Raw genomic sequence first — 21966 nt, 5'->3', positions numbered from 1 at the left:
CATATTTTCTTTTCCACTGCTTAATTTAGGCTCAAATTAAACTTTGTGTAAAACCCCACCATTATAACAAACATTTCTAATTAAACCAGAAGGAATACTTTTACAATAGACACAACTAAAACAGTTTCTCTGAAGTCAAATAAACTTTTTAGAAATTCTGGCAGCATCATTGTTGTCTTGTATTAAAATGAACAAAATTATCTTTAACTTAATTATTAGAAGATACACCCTTAAACTGCTTAGTCTTCCAGTCTGTTTTACCTTATAATTGGGATTATAATACCACGACTCTATTTTGGTTTAGTCTGAGGTCTTAAATTTCTTTCTCAAGCATAGGTGCTTAGCTTTTACATTTTTCCAAGACAGTATAAACCATATCTTATTTTCTTACTTCTTAACTTTTGCATTCCACCATCTTTCTTTCTTCAAATCTGTTGGTGCAGCATTAATTTAGAAAAACACTGCCACCCAAACTCTGGCTTCTTGTAGATGCTAACATAAACAAGGCCGTGTACATATATTAACGCAGAGGAGCCCATGGGAGTACTTCCTTATGGAAGACATATGACTCTTGGCCTTTCTTTATCCTGTGGTGTGAAACTGTCTACTTGAAAAAAGAAAAGCTGACATCTTTAAGTGAAAAAATGCATGTGGCATTTGAGGGAAGTTGAACCACAGATGTAAATAATTTGACAGTGTCCCATATAACCTGCCACTAAATTTTCAGTAGTCTTCTTTCTTTTTTAAACTTCCAGCTTACAGTTATTATACAGTCATATTATATTAAATTTATTACGTAAACAAGTGTTTCACAGTAGGTTAGGTTTAAGGCAACAGAATATGGAACACACTTTTCTCTAGAGCATAGTAAAAAAAAAATCCCACAGAAAATATTTAAAATACATTTGTGTTACGTAATGATAAGTTTATTAATAGGCTAATGTATTCTTTAACCAACTAATCCCTTCCACTGAGAACATGCACATACTTGACAATGAATTGTAAATGAACAGACTGAATTAAATTCTGTATCAGTCGACATGAGCTGGAGGAGTGGAGTAAATATAAGTGACTCTTAACGTTCCCTGCAATATAATGAAGCTGGCTTTGGTCATAGTTTACTCTTTCTCCCACGCATACACTGGAAGAGTCCTAAACCAAGAACAGCATATAAATAACACCAGAACTGACAGAATGACCTACAACTTCCTTCTGAAATATACTCATAAATCCTGCATGCAGATTCTAGATAACCAACATCTGCAGTTTTGTTTCATTTGAAGATGTTCTGAGATGTTGATGCTGAGCAATGATTCACAATCAGGACTTCTGGAGTTGAGCTGTATCAGCACAATTACTGTAAGCAATGCTGACTTTTATTCTTTCTTTGACTTGGTAGTAGGGAATACACAGGTTTTAAGGTCCTCTTTACTGGCAGTTATCTGTGCTCTCGATAGAAATCAACTTTCAATGTCTGGTTATTAACTTTGTTATTTTCCATTCATATATTTTAAAAAGACCTCAGTTGAATTGTAACACACAATATTCAAACAAAATGTCCTTCAGTGAAGTCTAGCCCTACAGAGAAGCCTTCCCTTCCCCCTGCTCAATATCCCAGATTCTGGCCATTTTCACCAGTCACACAGGCCCACTGTGCCAGTTCACTGACTCAGACCTGTACCAGTCCCTATTCACTTATGTCCTCACTGCTGTGATACAAAACAAACATAGCCTTTCCTCTTCATTAATAAACACAACAGGATGTTCCTTCTTTATTTTAAAGGATATTAACACTTTAAGAGCATATATACTGAGGCTGATGCCAAGTGTCTTACTTCTTTAGCAGGCTTCTGCTCAGGCTCTAAAAGCACTTTAAGTGTGCATTGCGAATATAACTGCAAAAGCCTCTGAAAGTGTGCAGTTTACTTCTCCAGGAGGGATACAGCAAAACATATCTCCAAATTAAATGTAGGATACTAACACAGAAAGCTAAATGCAGACAAGCTCAGCTGATGGACCTATTTGCAGTCTTCTAATTCGCTTAATGGATCATATTTCCAAATGGGGCTGAGTTGCTGTGCTACACTAACATGTCCTGCACCTACTATTACATCGTGTGTGCAGTCAGGAAAAAAAATAAGAAAATCATTCATCAGGCATTTAGGAGAAACTGAAAAATACTATTGACTATGGAGGAAAGACGTTTTTCTTCAACAGAATAAAGTCAGTTTTGCTATATTTTTCAAAGGAAACTAGAAATGTTTAATAAATCATCTTAAAAAGAGTTGAAGTGTACTTTCGAGCATTTGTCATGACTTTGCTTGCTCTTTAGACTTTATCACTACCTTAAATTGAGGTTAAGGAATATTTATGTTTTTCTGCCTTCTATTTTCGATCTTTTTGCTTGTTCTAAAACTGCAGAAAACAGACCATCATGCACACAGAAGTGTGTGGGAAAATGTATGATTTAATTTTATGTTAAGCAGCCCATCTAGGGCTGCTTAAAGGCTTCTCCAATGGTAACTAGTTAATAGGAAAAAATACTTGCCATATTATTTTTTAAAAGACAGAGAGGATGCTGTGTTTATAAACTACCTTATCTGTTTGGTGTTTTTTAACCGAGAAATATTATTGCCTTCTCTAGGTATGGAAAGCATTTTTGAACTGAAGTGGCTAAAACAGTCAGGTACATGTCCATATGCCATACGGGCTGTTTGTGAATGGTATTTTCATACTGGTAGTACTTTCTTAAAACTGAAAATACAAAGACATTTTGGGAGTTTCTACAGCTGCTTCTTCTTCCACATTTTTCTACTTCGAACTACTAGTGCTATAATATCATGGTCACGTTATGATTGCCAATATTAAGATAGAATTGTTTAAGTTTAATGATTTTTTTTTTGTGAGGGCAAAAAGAGGAACAACAACAAAAAAATCCCAGCAACAGATGAAAAGATTATTTCAGAGAATTCCCAGTGCATATTTTAAGAAACCACAATTCTGCCTCTCAAGAGTGTGGTCTCCCAGTTAGTAAACAGTGAAAAATTTAAGAGTTACACACTGCAGAATGACTTTTGTCCTATCTGGCAACCACCTCTGTTTAGAAGACTCATCAGCAAGGCTTATTATTAAAGTTATGTTATTATAGTTTTCCCATATCACCATCAAAAATTTAGTTAACTGGGGAACTAAGCATTTATAATTAATACTTTTCCTTATTTTTCCAAGTAAATAGTATTTGTCCTGTTTTTAATAAGCAGTTACCAAGTTTAAAAGAATCACTGCTTTTAAAAATAATATTCTCTAGCTTATAATCAGTATGTTTACCTAATTTATCATACACACATCTGCATTTACTGCAACATCCACTATGATGAAAGAAATTTTATTAAAGACAAAACCAAAAGATGCAATGGGGTTTTAGAGTTGTTTCACACCTTCCGGCTCTAGTCTGCCAATAAAAAGCATGTTTCAAATATGAATCAGAAGCCACAGTCATAGTATGTTACACTTGAAAATAAAGGTTACCTCCATGTGTAAAGGACTTAAAAAATGTTTAGACCACAATTCTTTGATCAGTATGCAAGACAACTTCTCTCCTCCTCTCTACTCATTAAGCTACTCCTTCCCACTCTCCCTCTGCTCCCCTCCCTTCCACAACAAAAACGAGATTTCAGCAGCTGTATTTCACTAGTGTGCTTCCCTTTCAGTGAGCCACCTTACTTTCTCAGGCAAGCACAAAGAAACACCAAGGTGTCTTCAAAGTATGCAGCGAACAGGGAAAGCACAAACAAGACTTTGCAAACCTGAGGCTGGACGTGTCATGCTCCAGGATAGACATCTGCACAAAGTCACCTGATTTTCTTCCCTCTGCATGCTTGATCGTCTTCCTTCTCTGCTTCTGTTTTCCCTATGTGGACATAATGGTCCTAACAAGAAACAAGTCTGGCCTGGGGACTGTTAGCATGCAGGAGGCCTGTTTTGGAGCAACCGGACATCAAAATCTTTTCCAAATACAGGGATAGCAGTGTGTCATACACTGTAGCACTCCCAGGTGGCTTGACAAAGCCAGCAGATTTAGAAGAAATGATTTTGGATTTTGTCTTGAATGATGTCACAACACACAGATACCACAACACTGCTCTTCCAGGGACAAAATTAAAGACCTACAGTTCCTTAACATTTTCTTCCCTAAGTGGTGTAGATACTCTTATAATGGATCTTTGTTACTTGACAGTTTAAATATAGATTGCTAGACTAATGATTTAATAAATAATACATCTGCATAAACTGGAAAAGTCTCTTATTCATCAACAGTAGCTGCATTTGTATTTTCTGTTGCAGTTTTGTCACGCTCTATGGAAGCACACCAGGTCAGATTCTGTTGGCCTCTTGCTGGTCACTGTCCTGGAGAACATAAATGATGAAGAAACTGTTCTTGTTTCTTTCAGCGATAGGGAATGGGGGTGGTATGGGGCTCCAGGCATCCAACTTTGGAGGGTGTCTGTTTTTTGAGTGACTTTCAGTGACCTTTATTATCTGAATTATCTTTACACACCAGTTACTATGAAGAAACCTGGAACCGGGGCAGAAGCATACAACTCAAGACACCAATTCCATGCATCTTCTTTGACAAAGACATACAATATGGGATATATAAAAAATGTTTGATGAGCTGCAACAGTCAGTCACTAACTGATACAGCCAATTATCAGTGACAGTTCTGCACAAAATATTAAGTGGTTTGTAGAATTTTTCAGCAAGATTTCAACTCGGATCTCAAGGATACCCAAGAGATTATTTTTCTTCATGTTTCAATGCTTTTAAATTAGACAGAGCTGAACAGTGTATGCTGATGGAGAGCCCATGACAAAGTACACAAAGCAGGGCAGAATCCCTAGATTTAATCCTATATATGGTAGAAATCATAAACCACACAAAAATGCTGAGATGATAAAAAGCACCTCCCTTCTACTTGCTAATGATAAAGAGGGAAAAAAAGCAATTCTGCTATTCTGCTACTAAAGCTGGAAAAGCTGAAGACTCACACGCTGTCAGAATAAAAAAACCTGCTTCATACCATTGAGACACCAGAAGTTACTACCATGGAACTTTCAAATGAGACAGAATTAGGAATGAATAAAGATCTTGGCATTGAAAAGGTTAATACTGAGAACAATGGCACTGCTGCAGGTGGCTTGGGTTCACTTACAACTGGTGTTGGGAGGGCACAGCAGGAAGGACTTAGTTGCTACTGAGTTGATGTAGCCTGTGTGTGACCTGTCTCTGTGAGAGCTTTAGCAGAATCCAGTTTGGAGTACGGTACAGCCAATCTTCTAGGAAAATCCCTAGAAGAAGCAGTATTTTTGCTAACATTTGATAACAAATCCTGAAGCCAAACTACATATATGAATTGCACGAATGATTGTATTTATTTACAGTCATGCATGTAGCCTGTGTACATACCAACACACCGGACTGAAGCACCACGCTAGGCAAAAGATGCACATAACGCTCAGGTAGGTTTTCTGACCTCAGACTGTAAGAGGGAATTTAGGCATGACTATGACCATGCTAGTAATTAAACCTTATGTCTAGAAGAGCACAAGGAAAGTCAGAAATATGCTTGGTTTCAAGAAGCGCTGCTATTGAGAAAAAAAAAATGATCTCTTTTCTCACATCAGAAGTTGAATCTGTGCACAACAACACTAAGAATTTTTTTTTTAATTACTCCCCTTAACACCAGGATAGATGCCTCGGAAGTTGTCTGAAACTGTTCTCCAAGATAGACTAACTGCAAAGAAAGAGAACTCGAAGTGTGTCTTTTCCATGTACATTAGCTCAAATATAAAATCAATTTTCTTTGGCCAAGCTCACATCCCTTGTGTTTGCTTTCCTGAGAACTTGCATAATCAAGTTTTATTAGCCCAAGTGTTTGCACAGAGACCAATTTAGGCCTTTGCGCTTAAGCATATCAGAAGTGGTGTATTACATCAGGGAAAGAAGATTGATAGACAAACTGGGATAAAGTACTGGCAGAGGGCAGGTTTCCCTTAAATCCTTGGTTTACTTCCTACACTGAGGAACTCAGTGACCTGAAGTACAACCCTTCCAGCTAGAGTCACTCATGCACACACAGGCTGTTATTTTCTGTAAATGCAATGGGACAAATTTCAGCTCTGGAACCTTCCAATAAACCTGAAAGTAGTTATTTTTTTTTCTAACAACAATGACTTAAGCAAACTGTGTGTGACCTAAAAAAAAGAATTGGATGTTCTGTTTTTCTCTCCTTTCAAAAGTGCCTAGTTCTGCTCGTCTACTTTTCCGCTCTAAAACTACTACCTTTCCCCTCACAATGTCTAAGCACTTTAAGTATCCCCACACCTTATTTCTGACGACTGAAACTAACTTTACCCAGTAAACCGAGGAACTGACATTTGAGTAACCAAAATTAAGATAACTCAACTCTTTATCAAAACAATGGACAGATGACACCAGACTGGAGGTGCATGATAATCCTCCAATGACAACTGATGTTCTGCAAAGGTTTCCAACCTTAATGCTGCCTGTAGGCACATGCGTTAGATTTACACGCAAAAAGTAACTTCAGTGGCTTTTCTGGGATTGGTAGAGCATCTACCAATTAGCACATGATATGGTTTTCAGTGAAGAAAGGGTGCTTATTATACAGAAACCATTTCATCAGCATTAGGGTGAAATCAACCCACTTACATGTGTAACATCACACAGGTGGTTACAACCTCTAACTACCTTGTGGTATGCTATTAGTTAAAAGGAGATTTTATACCTCTTCATTGCCAAATAAATTCATTTACTTATATTTATGAAGTTTATAAAGACACACAATCAACACATCAACTCTTTTTCTGGGTCCTTTTTTTTTAAATGAAGGCCATCATACCTGGACCTTTATTTGTTTTGATCTGTTCTACTTTCATAGAGGATTGCTTTGCAGTTCCCTTCCATGGACACAATAAAATTTGGGCATTCAATAACTAGTATGAAGAAACAGAAATATTAAAAAATGGAGTTGCATTCATCTTAGAGGAAACTATTGAGCTTTTAAAAAAATTGTCCTAGAATTAGAAGAAATTTTTAATGAACATATTTTGGTCTATTATTTCTATACTAGACAGTTCAATGCCGGGACAGCACTAAATCATAATCTGAAAGGCCCTTATAGACCTAGAATTTGCTGAATATAAAGTATGTGAATAAAGACATAATCACAGTAGTTCAAAGTAAGTTAAAGTTAACCAAAGGTGTAAGATTTATCATCATAAACACAACCAACCTGCTGAAATCTAGGTAAGTGAAATGGAGACACAACTAAATAAAATCAACTTTTCAAATCAAATATTATTTTTTGAAATTAAACTTGAAATTTAACTTGAAAGAAGTATTAAATCAGAAGACAGGAAAAACAATAACCAGATTTATGATACTAATGTCAAAGAAATATATGAAAGTCATTAAGGAAAAAATATGGTTAACAGCCATGCGTTAGTTCCCCCTTCAAGAGTTACATAAATATCTTTATAGTTAGTCACAAAGAACAATTCAGATCTTTGCTTATGATACATATACCACTGTCAGACCACAAAGTCTGACCTCCGGCTTGGTCACAGATTCATATTTGTTACAAGTATCACATGATGTACCAACATGACACTTAGAAGTGCAGCTACATGGAGGATATTGTAAGAATATTAAAAGGGTCTGAAAAGAAGGCCCTCATCCTCATTTCCATGAAGGAACAGTACCGTGGTAATTTAAAAGGGCATTAAAGATCAAAGAAAAGCAACTTTCAGGACTAATGTAAATAAAACATTTGCCTTTCTGTCTTTTTACTATCTCTATCTCCAGCCAAATATTTCTCCCACAGTAATAAAGAAAATTAGGTTAAGTTTTAAAAATACAGAAGCTCTGTACTTTAGCCAGATTAAACTATTCCAAAATATAGTATACATGTAACTCACTTAACAGTCAGCAAGTTGGGCTGCTGACTTTATAATTTACTAATAATGCTTTTCTGTGTTTTAAGTCAACTACCCAACTTGTAGTCCAATGATATTTTTAACAAGTGTTGGGATTTTTTTTTTTGTTTTTTTTTTTTTTTTAAGCAAAGAAATTAATAGTGACCTACTTATAATGTTTAGTAATGATTAGGATTTAGCTGATATTGTGGGATGATGTTCTCTCCCAAAGCCACTGTAATAAAAAGGCTGCAATGTTTCAAAATCCCACAGTAAGCATTTGTATCAGCGTTACACTCCTTCCCTTTCTTCCTGTACCAATTAAAGATGACCATGGACAGGTTCTGAGGGAAATGCCATCCGCTCCTGTTAGCCAGAAAGAGAGCGCCCTCACAGTGAGCATCTTCTAAGTGTACATAAGAAAATATATCTGCCTATCAGAACTGTATTTCTAACCTAGCCTTACACGTCCTGTCACTTATAAGGCAGACAGGACCCCACCGCTCTGAGTAAGGCCCATCCAATACCAGGACAGAAATGTTCTTTTGGGAAAGCAACTACCCTTGTTACACAATATATAAATACACGCACGCAGCAAAGACAGCAACTTTCAAATCTCCTTTTCATTGACTCTGTTGGTACCATTTTAATTTTCAAGGAATGATGCAGGGGCAGATAAAAGTTGGTTGTATTTTTAGTCTCTTCTTTCTGCTAATATTACATTTCACCATTTAAATTCATCAGTACATGTGAAAAAAACCGCTGTTTGATCAGATCAATGATACGCCTATTCCCGAGTTTCAAGTCTCTGCTCTAAGTCTGAAGGCTTATAAACGTGGATAAGTCACTTAGCTGTTACATTTTCAGATAGATCACGAAATAGAAAGAGCACAGATACATTCATGGGGTATTTAAGTATCAAATACTGTTTCATAAAGTGTCCTGAATGTGAAGAATTATGCAAGCGTTGTATTTACTACTATAATAAATAATCTCAGAATAAAGAAAAAGCAAGCCAGTTAGCAGATATGGAGGAAGATACATAGAAAAAGCCCCAATAATCTTCCTTTAAGCTTTTAGGAAATAAGGTAGTAGAATTTAGTTTTACGTTTCAGGACAGTGAACTTCATCCTAGATCCATTTTCTTCCCCATCTGTGTTTTGGTTTTGGACATAACACAAGACTTAACGTTCTTTTCCGAGTCAAAGTCTGTAGATAGGCATCATTTTTTTAAGGGAAAGCACAGTGCCATTAATACTATAATTCAATGTCTTCCTTTTTTGCCTGGTCTTTTCAGCACTGTTTTCCAAAGCAGGACTGAGAGACACACCGATCTTTACTGATCAATAAAGTATGCTTTACATTCATTTATTTTAAATACATGCCATTATTCTGTTTTCTTGGTCTGATGTCTTATTTGAGTGTATTAATAGATATCAAAGGTAGCCAGTCTGGACTCTTCAGCAAGCATAGCTCAGATCTGTACCATGGCGGTGGTGGCGGGTGAGGGCAGAGGGGGGAAACCCACTGATGACAATTTAGGACAACTTTCTAGTTTTTTTTTGTGTAGAACCACTGCTTTCATTTCTCGCCACTATGAACTGTGAGCAAATGCCCAAGTTCTGGTAAATTCAGTCCACCGAGGTCAAATGAGTTCCTTCCTACACGTATGTAATTTTCCCTCACTTCCATGTGCTGATGAATCATTATTGGATTCTTCTCTTTCCCAAAAATAGTCTGGAAAGGGGGGAAAGAAACTGACCCACAGCACCAAAATTCCCCACTGCGGCAGAAGCGTGACAAGTCCTTTAGCGACGCGGCCCACTTCCTCTGCTTCAGCCTTGGCACGAAGAGCAGAGAGGACAGAAAAACAAAACACCAAGTGCTACAACAGACTTGTGGCATTGCTGCTGACCATACTGCCAATTAGACAAATCATAACACACTGGAGTGTGTTCTCTGAAAACCCTAAATCACATAGCAACTGTAAGGGTACACATTTTCGCAATAGCAGTTCACATGAAATGTATATTTTTGGTCAAAGTCTAATTCAGAGCTGGGTTATTACTGAGGACAGCTGAGTTTTGTAGCCCTGGCATGTTAATGGACTATTTCCTGATTAATCTGTTTTCATCAATGTACTATGTATTTATGATTTGCACCTTCACAATCTACTACACATCTCTTTTCAGAACACTTCCAATCAGATGAACCCATTTAAGGATTATGACTGTGTTATGCACACATGTACCGCTTCACTTGATTTATATGAAGGAGAGAATACCAAATGTATTACTATCTTTAACGAAATACTGCTTATCATTTTCCACCCCCCTGAGAATACATTAGTAATGCAGGTATGCATCTGGTTAGGTAAAAATCTCAGAAGCTTTAATGGAATGTGAAAACAGAGCAATTTCAGCGCTGTCTGAGTCTCAGAATTTAAAACAGAGCATTTTCCTTAGTTTGACTCTACATTTTTTAAATGTAATAGTTTCATTTGAAATGGTTTTATGTAAATCTATTTTGAATGGAATAAAGGTACTTAAAGTTATTTAATTTTATGTTTCATACTCATCTTTATTAGCTGTTAAATATTTGAGGCAGAATATTTAGTTGTATAACAGCAAACTATGGTAAACCAATCAATTACTTTTGCTATACATGCTCAGCCTCAACAGAGAATGAAAGTGTTAATTACTGCATTGCAAACTCCCAGATCTTGCTAATATAAATATATTTTCTAACTTGTTACAGATTATTACATTCTTGGCTATTAATTCCACAAAAATAAATACTTACTACTGTGCACAGTCAATCAGTTGATACTCGTTTGACCTCTCGAAGCATGCCTTTACACCTTCATCATCCCAGAGCTTTTTTGCATGTTCAAAGAATTCCTGAAAATTTGAGATGCAATAAATAAGAGAACATTTCTCAATCTTCTCAATCCCCAATCTACATGTGTTGCTCCTTCCCCCCCAACCTTCATGCTTTATATTTTTGCAGAATGGTAGATTACACCTTTAAAGAAGAAAAGCAGTAAACATGTATTACCAAAAATGCAGTAAAATATACTGAACATATGGTTGCTGACAGTTTCCAGCACATGGTATGTAATGAAAACTGTCTTCAAAATTCATGCCAGTACATTTAGACAATTTACTGTAAGTATGAATGTTACCTAGAAGCATGTTCACTTAATTTTTAACTGAATTTATGCTTCTGTTATGGAAAAGGCAGAAAAGTGATGCAAAAAGCTGCTCAGCTTATAAACATTAGCTTCCCAGAGAAAGAGACAGTCTGTAACTTTAAAAAGATTGTGTAATTTTTCCTGAAAAACACAACTTTCCACCGCATGGTATTTTCTCATGCAATACAATGATGTGACTGCAAGACTTTCAGAGTCTTTGCTCAACACGGCTTCCTCCAGGCAGCTGCCTGGCACAACGTGGCTTTCCTAGCAGCTATCCCCGGCAACCCAATCCAGAAATATCTGCCAGCAATCTTATTTCAGAATTATTTGAAAGAGGAATCAAAGCCATCCTTGGTGATGGTGAAGCCATAGCTCCCTTGTATAAAATGCAATAATGAAATGCAGAGCTGTAGGTCCAACCCTGCCTGCCGGCTCCTCTGCTCCTCCAGCCCACGCTGTAGAGCCTCACACGCTCCAGCTTGTTTTAAAGCTGGGAGTCCATTTTATGTTATACCATCACTGGTAAGTCAAACCGTAACTTTTTCCAGCTACAGCTTTCTAAAATCAAATGAAGAATGGTTAGACAAATTAATATTTCCTTTATTATATGACTGAGTCTTTCTTCCCTCAAACCAAATTGTTAAAGTAGTACGTCAACTTAAACGCAGAAGTTGTTTGTAATCTCTCAACACTGCCACTAAATAATTGGGAGTCCTTTGGTCAGTCATAAATTTGTGAAACCTAACAAATTGGTTTTCCACAATTTAATTTGGTTTTGTGTAAAATGGGTGTAATACCACTGTTCACTTCATGATCCTGTCAAAATGTTGCATCTGAATTCTGATACTTTCTGAAATTGTTTGCCAGGCCCTCCCCACACCTCTTCAGGATTAAGAACTTCTCTCAAAAGACAAAGTTCATAGTGAAAGACCTTGGCAACACAGTGAGTTCAACTCTACTCTGTATAGGTTTCCCAACCTTGCATGCCACCCCTGTTGAGGTGCCCCAAAAGGTGACACTCTGTTCTCAGCGGCTGCCTCTGACCCGCTGGCGATGTTTTCAGAGACAGGCAAAACACAAGATTTTCAGAACAAAATAGTACTGAAAATTATTTAGTTAAGCTTTGACCATGGCTACAAAGGTCCTGAATAACCCCAGAAATGCTTTTTTTTCTTTCAACTATACTGTGCACAATGTAGAGAAAGAGAAAAATCCATTCTTTAAGAGGTTTTCAAAACTTTAGAGAAAAGGAGATGTTAAAGGAGGTGTGAAAAACCTTTGCAGAAAGTCTTGGAATAAGAGAGGAAGCAACACTAGAGATTGGCAGATGCTTATACTGCCCTTGGAATTTATTTCTTCATGGTGAGGATGTGTTTATTTTGTCATTGTTATTTTAACAAATTATGTAGTGATTGTTTAAAACACTACTGGTCCACCATTTGAAGTTGTACTAAGGCTATTATAAACTCTCTTTCCTACAGTAGAAGGAAAGCAAAGACAAGCTCAAGAAAGGACAAGGTATCAAACTAAGTAAGTAGAAGGAGAAAGTGGACACACATAACAAAGAGCATGACTACAAGAAAAAGAAAGAACTGGAAAAGACAGAATGATAAATTACCAGAAAACATGGAACATTCCTCAAACTTGAAGCTTTTACTTCATTGACAGGGGATCAGTTGAAAGCATCTCACTTGCTGGCATTTTTGTCCAGAGGAAGGCATGGCCTTCTCAACGGAAAAAGCGAGCTCTGGCTAAGTGCCAGGGTCTGGAGGCAAAAGGACCCGGCTCCCCCACCCGCTTTGATGGGCATGTGTACAGCAGTGACAGCCCCAGCCCTCCCTCCCGCGGGCGCTCGCTGCTGCAGGAGAGGGGCCGAGCGCAGTGGGGCTGCCTTCCCCTCCCTGCCATCGGTGGGTGGGGATTCCCACCCGCCTGGAAAGCCAACTCTGAGGGGAACCTACATTGAAATAATGGCTCCATTCAGCCCCACGCAGCCTATGGGAAGGGGATAGGAAGATGAGAAGGATGTCAGTGTGAAAGCGGCCTTTCCTGGGTGGTGGGATGGATTGAGAGACGGCTGCAGATGTAAATAAATAAGTAAACAAAATTGCATAGCTACAGTAGTTTCTAACTTCACTTCTGTTTTTACATCCTCTGTATGAGCTTTATTTACTCTTAAAAATCTCTTCTGGAAAAGAAGCAATCTTTTCAGCTCAGCTTCTGAGATACTACAAATATGTCGTAAATACAGCATTTCCATACTATATGCTTCAGATATTTCCACCTGACCATTCTATCTCAAAGCAGTCTATTTAAAATGACTTCCAGACTCCTAGTCCAAAGCAAATCCTATAAAACAGAGCAAATATACTTACCTCATTAAAATGTACCGATCTACTGCAGAGGAGTACACTTGCCTGCAAATTGCCTCCCACACAGCTACCCGATCCTTCTTTCCCAGGTGACTAAAGCCTTCCAGAAAAATCCTGCTTCATTTCAAGACACCAAGTACCATGATCCAACTTCTTACACTTCTTTTTAACCCCTTTCTTGTCTGCTCTAAGTTCTTCAGTACTTTTTCTCCTCAACTGCTGAAGGCTCCTGTTGCACACGGTCAAGCACACAGGAGGATCCTGCTCACGCATGCCGAACGTGTCTGGACCCCAACCTACTCTCCATCGCAGGACAACATCCAGATAGCAGCCACCACGTTTGCTTCAACCTCTGCAACCAAGCCCCTTTTGCACAACCAGCCTTCCAGCAACTGCTCCCGATCCCCAACCCCCATGACTCGTTCCTGTAGACCCCAACGCCTGTCACCTCCTCCTCCCGCCATGGCCACACCATGGCCACCTCGTTGGCAAGCAGGTACTGGTCAGCTAACGAAGCTGTGGGCTTTGGGCTAAGCCCGCCCTGCAGCACCTGCTCTTGGGGCTGTAGTATCCTCAGGATGGTAGCCACATCTGACAATGCCTGCTACGGGGAAGAGCCAGGGTAAATCAAGGACAGAAAATTCAGATTTGCTCCAGCTGTTAAAAGATGGCCTAAAACTTTTCAGTTAACATTTTGGGGGGGTGAGGGTGGGGATGAGGAATTACAAAGAAAACATTATGTTAGGTCAGTACAACATAAATAAAGTTCTAAGAGGACTAGACTGTGTCTTTAGCAGCTTACACTCTGAGATGGCCAAACTAAGATTTCCTTAAGGGTTTGACTTCTGGAAAGTGGCTATTCAGAAGTTCTTAGAAGTGACCAGCCAGGTCCTTTAAGAAACCTCAACTGGGACAGGAGAAAACAGGGACATGGAAAAGCACTAGGGGCATCTGATGAACTTGGTTTGCAAGCACATGCGGCTGACCTCCATCTGACCAAAGTCACCAAAATCTAATAGAAATATTAGCATACTGAAGAGAACAATGAGTAATTTACTATGCCTAAAAGCAGAAGAACACCTACAACATGACATATCTATGAACACCAAACAAAACAGAACTGTTTCATCTGAACTCTTCCTTAGGGACAGAGGCTTACAAATATTTGCACCTATTAAAATAAATTTATGTATAAATAATATCAATATAATTTAATATAAATTACTCTATTAATATACATATAAGACAAAACCATTTTATATGTAGTATTTTAATTAGAGCATTAGAGAAGTAAATGATGATTCCTCAGGTCTCATGAATTACAGGCACTTTTTACTTTACACATACTAATTTACACCAGCTACCTAAGAATTTATACTGATCATTAGACCATGCAATACTAAAATTCTGATGTGATCAAAATGAAGATGTGACACACAACATCTCAAATATTTACTAGTGTAAAATTATCTGGAAACTTTTTCCTGAGACAATCCAAAAAACTCAGTCCCGCATTCCCGAGCTTCCTTTTCACTAGCACATAATTTTTGCTATACATAAATATTCATGCATCATCTAAAAATCATGAAGTGATGTGAGCAGGTTATGACTCCTTTCTTTTTCCAGAACAAAGTAAGTTAAGATGTATATAAATGCAGAAACACCCTGAGCTGCTATCACTGATGTAAACAGTATCATATTTTTTACTACATTTTAAAAAGGTCTTGTATAAATATTTTACTCATGTATTCCAAGGTAACATTTTTAGATTGAAAAAAAAAATGAGGGAATATATTGCTATATAAAACATTCCACGAAACCAGTGCAGATAACAAATGCAGATGCACTACAGTTAAGTCTCAAAGCACTGTTTTTCAGCTTTGTTCTACCAGGGGTTACAGCATGTTCTTGAAATTTAATTTTCCTTATTTTGGAAATAAACTTATTTATTGGTAGGTTACCTTAGAAACCTCCTCCCCCTTATAACTCCTACAAAAAATTTCAAAGTAGCTAAAAAGTGGACTTGTTTCACTTTTCAGCTGCCTAAATTGGGAATAAATATTAGTAATGATTAAACAATGACATATCTTCATGAGCAAATCTTTATGTATTTTGGAAACAGAACTTTTTATCTTTACAAACCACAAAAGTTCATGTTAGGTCGGGAACACAGTTTTTATTCTATTAAGTTTCCTTTCTGCCTTCCTTCCAGATGGAGCATACATTTAATAGCTATCCTGATGTTACCTTTCAGTCTCCCAGAAACTGTGATGTGGAAGACTGCACTGTATTTTTCTATTTCTCATACTTCTTCTGTTAATATATTGTAAACCTGGAAACAGCTTCTCAGATCAATGTGAAATAAGACTGCTGTCCCTCAATCCAAAATTCACATTCTTGTTCTCCCAAACTTCAGGACTGTAAGACAATTTCTCATCTAAAGCAAAAATTAAACCTGTCTGATTAGCCTGACAACCATTTAAAGAAGTGACAAACGTTACACATTTTCATAGTTCTGCCACTGTGGGTGTGAAATGAAGTCGTCACTTCTATTCTGAAATTCAGTTACTACTTCTCTCACGCACTTAGCCAAACAAAAAGTAAATCACACAATGCATTAAAAATTCCCATCCTAACACCTCCCAAACTCCCAACAATGACTGCAGTGCAAGATGATCCACAGAATTCATACGGGAAGGGAGGCACGCGCCTTCCTACTGAGTGGGGTGTACTTCCCAATACACATGGCAGGGGGTATATAGGCAGTCCCAGCCTCCCATCCAATCAACTATGGAAAAGTTTTGTGATATAAAAGAGTGACAGCTGATGGGTAACACGGCAATACCATAAGGATGACACCCAGTGGAGTCAAATTAAGGTTGCATAGGCAAACTACTGTCAGGGTTTTCTAAACGTGACAAGTTTCACTCTGCAATCCAAACAATATCCTTTAAGCAACCCTTTCTGTGTACCACGTCTGAGCTCAGAACTGAACTGGATCCATCAGCCTGCAGCCCAAGCCGCCGAGCGTGGCAGCAGCAGCAGCAAGCGGCAGGATGCTGTGCTGTCCCGGGGGGAGGACGGGCGGCAGCGCGGTCTGGGAGAGGTGCCTGGGGGGGGGAAGGACTCTCACCCTGCACTTTCTCCACTTCCCGGCGAGCTGTGAGGAAGCCCTTTTCCCTGCGGTGCCCGGGGGATGACCAGAGGGGCAGCATCCCGGGCGAAGGGAAGCTCAGCTGAGCTCCCCCTCCCACTCCAGAAAGCTTTGTGGCTGCTGCGGGGGGTGTCGGGGGAGGCTGCTGCTGCGCTGGCTGCTACAGCTGCCACCAACCCGATTAGCGTATCGTATTCTGTTGCGTTCTGCAGCATAAGCCATGTAAAGGAACAGAAGAATGGTAATTTAAAAAAGTTTGTATTTCAGCCAAGTAAAACCTGGAATTTAACAGGATAAATCAAAAGCTACTTTTGTGGCTCCAGGACTCTCTTGCAAGCCTCTACAGTCTCTACTTGGTGCCACAAATATTTCTTGGATATTCAGATTAAGATCAGGGCAATTTAAATTTAAGCATTCCACTTCTGTATCCATTAGGCTCTGTTTTTTTCTTGATATTAATTTTCTCATTAATTCAAGACTTGTGCATTTGGAATCTGAGAAAAACTTGCCCAGCGTTATTGCCATAACTGGGTTGTGCTTTAAATTTAACTTTCTCTACAACATAACTGCTAAGAATGAAGGGGGAAAAAAAATCAACAGAGAAAAACATATGTCTTTCTAAACATAATGACCAATATAATCATTAGAGTGCTACAAATCTGGTCAAAGGAAGAAAACCACTTTTCCCTGTGGAGACTACTGACACGTCCCTGTACACTGTGTATTTCTACAGTCTACCATCATGCTTACCCTGTATAAGCATCTCTGAATCTCCAAATAGGAAGGTACTGCTATACACAGTAGTTTCTTCATCTCTCGAAGTCTTTAAATCACATATGATTATCTTTCTGTAAGCTATACATGGCAGCTCAACATATATAATCCAACAACTAAGATTTTTTAGTATGTAGCAAAGAATAACTCATCTGCTTTTGGTTTAAGAATGTACGGTAATAATATAAGTAACATATAATACAAGCGATGGTGCAAACCTGCTGAGTGAATAAACTTGAGGGAATAATACCTGGGGCTTCAGGGTGAATGATGAGAATAAAAGGAAGGTACTTCCACGCTATGAAACAAATCAAGTAGGCAGTAGCGAGAGGAATTTAAGTCAAATAAACAAACTTTTATTGCAATTTTTCTTACAGTATTTATTTTCTATTGCCCAGGCTTTTCTCTGCAATGCAAGACACAGGGTCTTACAGGAAAAAAAAAAATCTAAAACGATACTGCATAATCTTGTATATAGAGGTGTTGCATAGGCAATCTTAATTTTGAGATCCTGACTTTTATCTTAACCCAGTATTTAACTGAGGTGGTTGTAAACTGATGTTACAAGAAACCGAGAATAGACAGTGAGCAACAATTTGCCCCACTGCCTCCAATTATTAATGGTTTGCTTGTGTCAAGTGTAACAACTTATTTTTTATTAAAAATACTCTTCAGCCCCAAATATCTACTGAATGCAACTGTAAGACGTAGGAACAAAAATTTTTAAATGGATTTAATGCAGAAATTATGGGGTAAAGTACCAGGTAAGACACCCAAGAGAGAAGGAAGCCTGCTCAGTTACCTCTTCCACAAACAAGTACAGTCTCTTGATAATCAGTCTCTTGTTTATGAGACAAAAGTGTCCCCTATGGCTCAGCCAGCTCCACTTCTTAATCCTTTATGAAATGTTCTGCCTAACAAGGGAGCTGTTTTGCCGTAGGTATAGAAAATGCAGCTGCTCAAACTCCTAGTGCCCTCAACAAAGACAGGCAAACAGAGCTACAATTTAAAAACAAAAGCAGAATACATGACTTGAATTTTTCCAACAGCAGTGGCGTCAAAACCTTCATTAGCACCCAAGCAATAGCACGAGAAACACTGAAACCATGTAGGAGTGGGCAACTGGCATGCAAGGACCATGCTTAACAGTAGGGTTCAGACATTTCTAAAGCACCCGTACTTGCATTAGATTAATTATACAGAAACCTTTAGGAAAAGTACAACCTCCACCCCCTGCAAGGTATTTTCTGTTGTAATTTGTGGGTGTGCAATAATCAATGCAATTACTTTGCTAGTTAGTGACTCATTCTGATAGGCAAAGCAGCAGTTTGGCCTCTAACCCTCCTCCAAAACCTAACTTTTGATCTATCAAAGAGACTTACAGACTAATACATCCAGATCTGCCTTCTCTCCCTGGTCACTGGACTTGTTTTGCCCTTTTTAGGCTGGAGGCAACAGACTTGAAGCACAATCAATCTGCACTAAGCGTAACTTCGGTTCATTATAACCGAGCTTGGGAGGACGGCAAATACCACCTTCACAGAATACACTTGAGTTGAGGCATCTTATGTTCTAAGAAAACAAAATTAATTTATAAACTCCTAGGAGAATCTTATCCAACTTGGAAGTCCAAGGAAAGAAGCTGAGAAAACAAAAAGCATTTATAAAGGTATAAAAGCACCAATTTCACATCGCTATCGCATGCCACTGCATCTAGACAAAACATGAATTCTGCAGCTCGTTCACAGTGTTCAAAAACCAGGAGTGCAAACCAGCACAGTACATTCTACATCCCTTTCCTGAACTATTTTTGTGACTTGACTTTTAAGCTCTTACTCTACACTCTATTTCCAAGAAGTGTGTATAGTTATGGTATCAGCCTGATTGCCGTAGCAGTTCTATTTCTGCCTGCTAGAAACATGTTCCATCTGTCATTTTACTTTATAGAAATCAACAAGTTTGTTTTTGTAGACCACAGAACTCATCTACAAAGTCTGAGAAATATATTAATACATTTTTTTTTCAATTTCATATGTGTCAAACACTAAAACCAGGTCTTAAAGTTCTTTAGATCATACTAGTGAAAACAAAAGTAAAACCATGATTTTGTGCTTTTGCAATATTTTTGGGACAGCAAGGTGGATAAGACAGGCTTTGAAGATAGCAATGCATTGTAAGTCAAAGAACAGTTCTGTGGTTTTTCTTCACTACTTATTAAATAGCAGGGTTTTTTTTCTGAGCTAGACAATGAAGCTTTGATCATACTTAAAGAACGCTGGTTCAATCTTCTAGTTTCCATTTTAATTGTCTATTTCAACTCTCAGTCTGCCATCACAAATTGTAGAATGCTGCTGCCTACCTGCTATTTTGAGGGGGTCATCAAGCTCTCTGCTAAGGAGAACAGGAGAAATAATTTAAACAAATTATGTAGTGTAAGTAGTGCCTAAAAAACATGTTGTGCTGAGGATGCAAAGCTCATGCACATTCTTTTCCATGACGGTATTCTGGGTGTTAGGACCTCTCCCTGAATGCACATAAAGACCTTAATTTGAAAAAAAACCCCAAACCCACTTCTCAAATTGTTTGCGGAAGTAATTACAGGTGTGTTACGCAATCCTGCAACACTGCTGCCCTTTGCTTTTCTGCAGCACTTGTGAAAAGAGAAAGGTAAGTATTGTTATAATTCCCTCCAGGAGAATTTTTTGTGGACAACAGATGATGACAAAGCATAAGATAAATCTGCAAGTGCTGAACAACATACAAGAGTTCATCGTACTGACCAAATAGAAGAAACAGAAATATGTCATGACTTTACAAAATTTGGTAGCAGGTGGTATGATCAAGACGTTGACTACACAGTTGTCTTTGTAGAGCACTGAGCTTTCAAAATGGAAAAATTATTGAAAAACACATAATCTGGGTGTCACCTGTACTGGGAGATGTTTGCTTGCTGTTTGTTTATTAAGAGCAATAATGGCACTGCAAAAGTGTACAGATTCTGTATATCAGAATTTTAATCTTTATCTAATTAGGTAAGACTAGACAGAGCAGAGTCCATTCAGAGCAGAGGACAGCAAATCAACCCTCATCCGTTTTGTTACTGCTTCTGGTTCTGCAACAATTTAATTCCTAGGCCTCTGTATAACAAACTGGAACGAACATCATACCTCATTTTCTTATAAGTCAATATATTGTTCAGTCAGCGAGTATGTACAAACCAACCTGCAATCCCCAATGAAGGGACTGTGATGGAAGTGAGAAGTACTGCTATAAGACATGTATTATAAATTAGTAAACTTCAGGCACTGCATGGCAGGAAATATTTTATATATATATATATTTTTTTTTTTTTTTCAAAACACAAGCGAATAGTAACAACTTACATGCTGTGACATGGCAGAGCTGGACCTGAATCCTCTACGATTTTAAATCTCAAGGAGTATTGTACCAGATCACATTTTTTATTAGCTGTATAGTAAGGTAATTGTCTTTTCCATGCCACAATAAACTTTGGCACAAATTGGTACAAAAAAAATGGAGATCTTCTGGTGGATTATTATTTCACTGAGCAGTGAAAATCATGCAGTTAATTCTTGCCCACTGCTTTGAAGATACAATGTTAAATGTGCACTTTGTCACCTTTGGGTGATGAAAATTTGACCCCCTATGCAAGTTACTCCTCTGGTGCTCTCAGAACTTCTTACAAGTCTGCCTTGGTTTTCATGACACAGATGGTGGGGATACCCCCAACAAAGTCAGAAGGGTGGAGTACAAAGCTGAGGGATGTGGCTCTCTCTATCCCCAGGCAGCTGTCCTGCCCCTGCCCATAGGGAACCCCTGCTGCTTCTGTAAATACAATCTCATAGTGAAGATAACCGTCCAGCAAGCTGAAAAAACACAAGCCTGCAACTTAAAATTCTTCCAATACAAAAAGTTTCTACTACTCACAGCTTCAACTGTTTTCCTTAAATCAGTTTTGAAGGTCATCCATCAAGGAACTATTTAATGCTCTAGTATGCATTTTATTATTTGTAAGTGATTTCCTACCAGACAAGTGGTTTGCAAGGACCGAGAACTCTAATTTCCTCTTATAGATTTGATTCGGAAATAAATGTTGGCAACATCATGTGACTAACAGGCAGCATCCACAACTTAAGCAACTCTCATAATTAAATCAGAAAGTAATGGAAAAGTCAGCCCTCTGCTGCCAGATCTATTTAGCCTCCTACTCCTCTGCACAAGTTTTATCTAAATTCTTCAATTTTATCTCTCTTCTTTGACACTTTTTCCTGTCCTCATCCATGTGCAAAAACTGGACTAGCTTCAACTGAGTAACTTATTAATTCTGAAATATTTACAATAGTAGGAAAAGGATATACAAGTCTTTAGTATATCTCTGTCACTAAACGAATTTCAGCAGATTTTCGGAAATTAACATCCACAAATATAGATATAAGTATGTGAATAAGGATT

At 38.1% G+C, this 21966-nt stretch overlaps 1 protein-coding gene across 3 annotated transcripts in view; it reads right to left on the bottom strand.

Moving 5' to 3' along the window:
• Positions 1-21966, bottom strand: part of GNAL (G protein subunit alpha L) — a 192771-nt gene that overhangs the window by 45276 nt on the left and 125529 nt on the right. For all 3 annotated transcript variants that reach the window (XM_042798000.1, XM_033010593.2, XM_042798001.1), the window contains one exon: positions 10800-10897. In XM_042798000.1, coding sequence (XP_042653934.1) covers positions 10800-10897 — 98 coding nt within the window. The remainder of the gene's footprint in view (positions 1-10799; positions 10898-21966) is intronic.

The sequence above is a fragment of the Tyto alba genome, unplaced genomic scaffold, assembly GCF_018691265.1.
Source record: "Tyto alba isolate M040663 unplaced genomic scaffold, T.alba_DEE_v4.0 Super-Scaffold_27, whole genome shotgun sequence".
Lineage (NCBI taxonomy): Eukaryota > Metazoa > Chordata > Aves > Strigiformes > Tytonidae > Tyto > Tyto alba.
This window is presented reverse-complemented; position numbering and strand designations above follow the sequence as displayed.